Source organism: Peromyscus leucopus, unplaced genomic scaffold (assembly GCF_004664715.2).
Source record: "Peromyscus leucopus breed LL Stock unplaced genomic scaffold, UCI_PerLeu_2.1 scaffold_1200, whole genome shotgun sequence".
In the NCBI taxonomy this organism is placed as follows: Eukaryota; Metazoa; Chordata; class Mammalia; order Rodentia; family Cricetidae; genus Peromyscus; species Peromyscus leucopus.
The window spans coordinates 2,644-11,301 of NW_023504337.1; the positions used below are offsets into that span (position 1 = coordinate 2,644).

The 8,658-nt window shown below is 39.0% G+C and overlaps 1 protein-coding gene across 1 annotated transcript; it reads left to right on the plus strand.

Annotated features, from left to right (window-relative positions):
• Positions 1-400: 400 nt before the first annotated feature.
• On the plus strand, positions 401-8,435 carry LOC114686991 (zinc finger protein 54-like; the record flags this gene model as incomplete). The annotated part of the gene is made up of 4 exons (XM_037201709.1): positions 401-445; positions 5,622-5,748; positions 6,777-8,159; positions 8,244-8,435. Coding segments are annotated over exons 1-4 (1,747 nt in total), but the record flags the coding sequence as incomplete, so codon positions are not given.
• Positions 8,436-8,658: the final 223 nt, after the last annotated feature.

Sequence of the window (8,658 nt, forward strand, 5' to 3'; positions counted from 1 at the left end):
TTCAATTATATATATATATATATATATATATATATATATATATATATATAAATTTTAAATGTCGAATGTCATTTTTGAAGGGGGTAGGAGGTCTTAAATACAGGCTTACAGTTCAATGGGAAGACCCTGGAGGGCAGAAATTTGCTACTAATGTTTTACAATCTTGCATCTAAACTGTTAACGCCCATTATTCAGGATACACAGATAACGAACTTCCCTTAAGCATTCAGGAGGGTGGAACCTGGCAGGGAATTAGGATTGGGATGATATCAAGGTCAATGTCTGCAAGCAAGGCAACAGTTACCCTAAACGGGGGCCAGGGCCCTGCAGGTCCCCCTTTGTTAAAAAATGAGTTTCTGACCTGGGTTGCGTGGGACGTCAGCAGGTAACCTTACCCGTCATGGAGACACCTGCGGAGGCCACACTGGAGCTCTGTCTTAGGTTGGTGAGTGCCCCCCAAGGCACCCATCTCTTAATACTCATTATCATACTGGCTCAATCGTGTGTGAGCTGCATGGTTAATTTCTTCCAAAGATCTTAAAGTGGTACTGGGCTTGCAATCTTTGTGTTCGATACAGAAAAGACCAACAGAGGTAATATCTCACCCATAGCCAGTATGCTAAAGGCAGCTGAGCCATTCCCTACCTTAATGAGCCATACTGTACATTGGAGCCCTTGTAAGATAGTATCCCAAAAGCAACTGGAACTTGAGTTTATAAATTTATAATTTTCAAAGCCAATTGAGATTTATATAACTACTGAATGAAATTTATCATGCCCCATAGAATGAAAGATTGACTAACTGTGGTAGCTACTTTTGTTGCCAGGGTCTCCACTGTGCTAGCTGTCGTAAGCAATTATAAAATGGTAATCCCAGAAACAGTGGCAGCGGTGTGCACCATTGTTATAACAGCAGCAGCAGCAGCAGCAGCAGCAGCAGCAGCAGCAGCAGCAGCAATGTCAGAGTCTCTTCTGGACTGTGTGAACATCCACTGGCATGGATACAACTCCAGGAACATGAACCGCCAGACCTGTTTTTCTTGATCCCTGTTTGACTTTAGCTGGCAGTTCTTCTGGAGAATCCAATCTCATGGCTATAGTTCCTAGGTATACATTAATACTTGCCAAAGCTGGCCATATTGGGCTCTCAATCTCCATTGGCATAAGAAGGGTAGATTTTTTTCATGAAGACCCATTAGGTCTCTGTCATGTTGGGCTTCAGCAGCAGCCACAGGGTGCATTCAGTGCTCAGGAATGCAGAGAGGAACCTCATTGTTTTGAGAGAATCATGGTTTTAAAGAGCTCATATTGAAGCACATGAGAGATTTCACATCTTAGCACTATATGCACTTAAGAGACAAAGCTTGTTTTTTAATGCTAAGTAATACTCAGTTCCTAATAATAAATATTTAAGGACACTAGACAGTGCAGAACAGGCTTGCACAAGTGGCTTGATCCTACCATGAAAATCATGTTCTTGAGTGTAGATTCAGATTGTAGTTGACTTGTTAAGAATGAAATTGCTGTGAAGATACACTGAGATCATGGCACCTCTTATAAAGGAAAGCATTTAATTGAGGTGCCTGCCAGCTTACAGTTTCAGAGGTTCAGTCTATTATCATCAAGGCAGCATACAGGCAGACAAGATGGAGTAGTAGCTGAGAGTCCTACATCTCCAGACAACAGGAGGTCAACTGAGTGTCACATTGAGTGAAGCTTAAACAAAGAGATCTCCAATCTCACCCCCACAGTGACACACTCCCTCCAACAAGGCCATGCCTACTTCAACAAAGCCACACCTCCTAATAGTGCCACTCCCAATGGTGGCTAATTACATTCAAACTACCACAGTGGTCTACTTCTTTCTCTTTGGTGTTTAATATCATGATAATTATGATGTCTCCACATGTTTGTTGACAACTGCTCTCTGTTGGTCTCAGGAGAATTGCTACTCACATCACACACTTGGTTAGAATGCTAAGTTGTAACATGCTAAACTGGAGAGATTAGTGTTTTGGTTTTATGTTATGTTTTGTATTTTGAGACAAGTTGTCTCTGTATAGCTTTGTCTCTTCTAAAACTGGCACTGTAGTACATACTGGCCTCAAACTCACAGAGATTCATATATCTCCTTTTGTAAGTGCTGGGATTAAAGGCATTCACCAACACACCTGGCTTGAGATCAGCATTTTTATTCCTTTTTTATTGCCTAAACAGGATCCCACTGTGTAGTCATTACTGCCTGGGACTCATTAGGTAGCATTACATGGAATGCATCAGAAATAATGTCTTGAGGACACTGACTGATGGATGTGCACAATCCATCACATTTGATGCAGAAAGAACATTCCTCATGATTGCTTTCTTCTAGTCAGTGCCTGTGATAGTCATGACTCTATTCCCTAACCCTGAACCTGAAAGTTTTAAAGCAGAGATTTGAGGAATGAGCTCTAACTGCCAGGTTTGCATTTATTCTTGATTCATGACTCAGAGAGAATATGTCAACACTATTCAATTTGACAGAAATAAAGGAAGAATCGTAAACTCTACTAACCTAAAATTGTTAGACAGTACAGGATAACTACTAAAAAGGAACACATTAAAAACTACAAATTTCAGGCACAAAAAATTCTCATATTTTCTCCTGAACTCATTTTCTGTACACTATTACCTTTGAAAAGTACTGAAAAGTGATGGTATTTCGCACTCAGTGTAAACAACTATCCTGTAATAAGACATTCCTCAATTTTTGGAGCTATTCAGAAATGAAATGTTCTTCAAAACTTCTGACATTTTTGATTTTTGCCTATGTTAGAATATTCATAATTTATTAGGGAAATTTTAGATTATATCAAATGTGGTTGATGCAGATTTTTCGACCTGCTTGGTAGTGGATCAAAATACTTATAAAATAATGCCATATATTACCTGTTTTTGCATGTTAATGTTAAAATTAACAGTATGCTTTGTTATTACACACATTGTTACTGTGGATAAAAGGAAAATTCTTTGCTTATCTAATCAGCCATGAATTCTACCTTTCATATGTACCACTTTGCTTATTAATGGAATGGTATTGGACATAGAATTTAAACATACAAACTGAGCAAGTTAGAATATAACCATGAAACACCAGGGAATGCATAGAATTGATTGAGTGGCAGATTCTTTTTCTCTTTTTTTATTTCCTAAAATTTATTTTATTTTACTTTTTATTAGGAGATTTTCTATTCAACTTACATATCAACCACAGATTTCCCTGTCCTCCCTCCTTTCACCCCACAGCCTTCCATCTCCAACCCACCCCCATTCCCACTTCCTCCAAGGCAAGGTCCTCCCTGGGCAGTCAGCAGAGCCTGATACTTTCAGTTGAGGTAGATCTAACCCCCTCCTTCTGCACCAAGGCTGAGCAAAGTGTCTCAGCATAGGCTTTACGTTCCAAAAAGCCAGCTCATGCACTAAAGACAGGTTCCGGGGCAACTGCCTGGGGGCCCCCTAAACAGTTTAAGGTAAACAACTGTCTCACTTATCCAGAATACCTAGTCCAGTTCCATGGGGGTTCCTCAGCTATTGGATCACAGTTCATATGTTTCCACTAGTTTGGCTGGTTGTCTCTTTAATTTTTCCAGTCATGGTCTCAATGTTTCTTACTCTTATGATCCCTCCTCTCTCTCATTGATTAGGCTCCTGGATCTCTGCCTGTGGCTTGGCCATGAATTTCTACATCTACTTTCATCAGTCACTGGATGAGGGTTCTATCATGACAGTTAGGATGTTCAGCCATCCCATCACAAGAGTAGGTCAGCTAAGGCACCTTCTCATCCACTGCCAGTAGACTATAGAGAAGTCATCTTTGTGGATTCCTGGGGAACTGTCTAGCACTCTGATTCTTTCTGTCCCCATGGTGTCTTCCTTCAGTGTGGTGTCTTTCCTTGTTCTCCCATTCTGTTCCTGATCAAGCTAGGACCTCCTGCTCCCCTATGCTCTCTTTCCCCCAACACTTGCCCTCCATTACCTTCCCTCACCCTCAGTTTGCTTATGTAGATATCATCCATTTCTCTACAGCTGGGCAATCTCTGTGTCTTTCCTAGGGACTTCTGTACTAGTTAGCCTCCCTGGAGCTATGAGATGAAGACTGGTTAACTTTTGTTTTACATCTAGTATCTACTTATGAGTGAGTACATATCATGTTTGTCTTTGTGAGTCTGGGTTACCTCACTAAGGATGATTTTTTTCTAGTTCCATTCATTTGCCTGCAAACCTCATGATGTTATTGTTTTTATTTGCTGAGTTGTACTTGTTTATTATAGCATATTTGCTGTATCCATTTTTCAGTGGAAGGGCATGTAGGTTGTTTCCAGGTTATGGATATTACAAATAATTCTGCTATGATCATAGTTGAGCATGTGTACTAGTGGTATGATTGAGCATTCTTTGAGTATATGCCCAAGAATGGTATAGCTGTGTCTTGAGGAAGAATGATTTCCAATTTTCTGAGGAACCGCCATACTGATTTCCAAAGTGGCTGTACAAGTTTGCATTCCCAACAACAGTGTGGGAGTGTTCCCCTTGCTCTACATCCTCTCCAACATAAGCTGCTTTCAGTGTTTTTGATCTTATCCATTCTGACAGGTATAAGATGGTATCTCAAGTCATTTTGATTTGCATTTCCCTGATGAGTAAGGATGTTGAGCAATTCCTTAATTGTCTTTGAGCCATTTGAGCTTCTTCTGTTGAGAGTTCTCTGTTTATCTCTATAGCCCATTTTTAATTGGACTGTTAGGTATTTTGATGTGTAGTTTCTTGAGTTCTTTATATATTCTGGATATCAGCCATCTGTCAGATGTGGGGTTTGTCAAGACTTTTTCCCATTCTGTATGCTCTTGTTTTGTCTTATGGACTGTGTACATTGCCCTGAAAAACCTTCTCAGTTTCAGGAGGTCCCATTTATTAATTGTTGCTCTCAGTGTCTGTGGTACTGGTGTTACATTTAGGAAGTGATCTCCAGTGCCAATGCGTTCAAGAGTACTACCTACTTTCTCTTCTATCAGGGTCAGAGTAACTGGATTTATGTTGAGGTCTTTGATCCACTTGGACTTAAGCTTGGTGCACAGTGACAGATATGGATTCATTTGCAATCTTCTACATATTGACATCCAGTCATGCCAGCACCATTTGTTGAAGATGATTTCTTTTTTCCATTGTACAGTTTTGTCCTCTTTGTCTAAAATTAGGTGTTCAAACATATGTGGTTTAATGCTGAGTGTCAGGTTCTTACTATGATCTACAGGTATAGCAATTAAAGCACATTTCCTCATCATGAATTTTCATTCTGTGACATGTACACTGTGATCCTGTGGGACATAAACACAGCATCCATAATAGATAGACATCCATGTCCATACCTTAAATGTGTGTTGTTTTGTGTATATTGTATGTAAGCCTATTGTGTTATCCTCTTTCCACAGAGTTAGAAAATCCATCATATGATGTGAATATAGTGAAATCATCTTATTGTGGCATTGTCTTCATCCTCTACATCCCTCATTTTCTCAAGGCTACTTACTTACAGGGAAACACTCTGTCTGGTAGCATGTGGTCTAAGAACTTTTTTGTTTCAGGGTCCACTGACATTCCAGGATGTGACTGTGGACTTCTCCCAAGAGGAGTGGGAATGCCTGGACACTGCTCAGAGGTCTTTGTACATTGATGTGATGTTGGAGAATTACAGCAACCTGGTCACTGTTGGTAAGGACATTTTGCTTCTAAGTAATCCTTTTACACACTGGCTTTATAGGTTGTAAACTCTCTCTTAAGCTTTCTTAGAAAGAACAGAAGACGATGGAAAGGTTGGTAGTAGAACACAACTTTTTCATGGTATTTAATATTTTTCTTTCCATTTTGAATGTTAGAAGTGTCATAGACCCCTAATTTGGTTCCACAATGCACTCAGAAATTTAGTATCATATAATATTTATAACCATATTTTAAGCTCCAGGTACATCACTATATCTCATGTCGTTTGAATTGTGGGAAAAGCTCAAATGTGCAAATTGAGAAGTACTTTATGCTAAAGATTCTGATGGGAAAGAGCCATTGAAAATCATTTTGATTCCTCTACTTTGTGTTTTCTTCATGTACTAATCAGAGTATTATGTTAGACTTCTGTATTCCTTCCAAAAAATCTATCATGGTTCACGGGCTACCTAACAGAACATGTGGTTGATGAAAGGTAGACCTGGACACCTGACTAGAGCAAATGAGATTGCCCAGGAATGTGGAGAACAGAGAGTATCCACAAGTATGGTGGGTTAGTGTATTAGCAGAACAACCTTGAAGGGTTTAAGTGAAAGAGAAAGCAAGAGATGAAAATGGTTGTGTGATATTCAATTCCACTTTAAAGGATTCCTGATCATTAAATTACTATAGCTTTATGGCCCCATGATGCAACCTGCATGTTGTAACTATTTATGTAAATGAGGTTTTTCTTGTTCCACAGTCCCACAGCCATGAGCTGTCACAAAGCTAATTGCTGATTCCAAGGTTTCCTGATCCATCTTGTGCAATTAGACATTTTTGATAAAGACAAGTCATTGTAGTAATCAAACACCTTTGAAGGCTGTTTTGCTGTTTTTGTGAGAATACATTGAAATACAGTGAAAGAAAAATGTTGAAGTGGTTGCTGGTTGACTTATAATTAGTGAAAACTGAGGTCGACCATCATTTATCAAAAGTTTAATAGCATCCCTGCTAATCTGAGATGTACTCATTTTCAGAGAACTATTGCAAATATGATCCTGTCCATCAACATGTGAAGACTGAAAAGGAGTCTTGTCAGTGTAATGAGATTGGCAAAATGGTTCATGACCCCTCCACATGTGCTTGTTATAAAACAAGGGAAACTCCTGAAAACTCCAATAACTACAAGTGCAATAATCACAGGGATGCGTTTATTGAGTCTTCAAACCCACGTAGATATGAAAGCATGCACACTGGAGAAGAACCTTGCAAAGCTAATGACTGTGAGAAATTCTTAAATTTGAGTTCCAACCTTACTCAAAATCAGAGACTCTACACTGAAAAGAAAGAGCACAGGCAGAGAAAATATGATTATTTCAGCTCTACATACAGTCGTTTGCAACAACCAATCTACATTGGTGAGAAACGACAGCAGTGTGGGATGTGTGAGAAATGCTTCAATAATGCCTCAAGCCTCACTGTACATCAGAAAAGTCATACTGGAGAGAAATCTTACAAATGTATGGAATGTGACAAATCCTTTACCTGGGACTCACATCTGAAAAGACATCAGCGAGTTCATACTGGAGAGAGACCTTACAGATGTAAGGAATGTAACAAATCCTTTTCCCATTGCTCAAATCTTAGAAGACATCAGAGAATTCACACTGGGCAGAAACCTTACAAATGTATGGAATGTGACAAGTCCTTTAACCAAAATTCACAACTTAAAACACATCAAAGGGTTCATACTAGAGATAGATCTTACAGATGTAACGAATGTGTAATATCTTCCTCTACATGTTCACCTCTTGAAAGCCATCAGAAACTTCATACTGGAGAGAAACTTTACAAATGTAGGGAATGTGACAAATATTTTACTAGGTGCTCAAATCTTAAACAACATCAGAACATTCATACTGGAGAGAAACCTTACAAATGTGGAGAATGTGACATGTCCTTTACTCAGGGTTCACATTTGAAAAGACATCAGAGAATTCATACTGGAGAGAAACCTTACAAATGTGGAGAATGTGACATGTCCTTTACTCAGGGTTCACAATTGAAAAGACATCAGAGAATCCATACAGGCGAGAGACCTTACAGTTGTGAGGAATGTGATAAATACTTTAGAAGTTCTGAAAATCTTAGAAGACATCAGAGGATCCACACTGGGGAGAGACCTTACAAATGTATGGAATGTGACATGTCCTTTATCCAACACTCACATCTTAAAAAACATCAGAATGTTCATACTGGAGAGAGACCCTACAGATGTAAGGAATGTGAGAAATCCTTTTCCCATTGCTCAAATCTTAGAAGACATCAGAGAATTCACATTGGGGAGAAATCTTACAAATGTATGGAATGCGACAAGTCCTTTACCCAGAACTCAAAACTTAAAACACATCAAAGGATTCATACCAGAGGGAGATCTTACAGATGTAAGGAATATGGCATATCTTTTTCTACTTGTTCAACCCTAGAAAGGCATCAAAAACTACATACTGGAGAGAAACTTTACAAATGTAGGGAATGTAACAAATATTTTACTAGGTGCTCAAATCTTAAACAACATCAGTTAATTCATACTGGAGAGAAACCTTACAAATGTGGAGAATGTGCCATGTCCTTTACTCAGGTTTCACATTTGAAAAGACATCAGAGAATCCATACAGGCGAGAGACCTTACAGTTGTGAGAAATGTAATAAACACTTTAGAAGTTCTGAAAATCTTAGAAGACATCAGAGAGTCCACACTGGAGAGAGACATGTAATGTGATATGTCCTTTATCCATTAGTCACATCTTAAAAGAAACCAGAGGGTTCATACCGGAGAGAAGCCTTACAGATATAAGGAATGTGGCAAATGTTTATCTACTGGTTCAACTCTTAGACAACATCAGAAACTACACACTA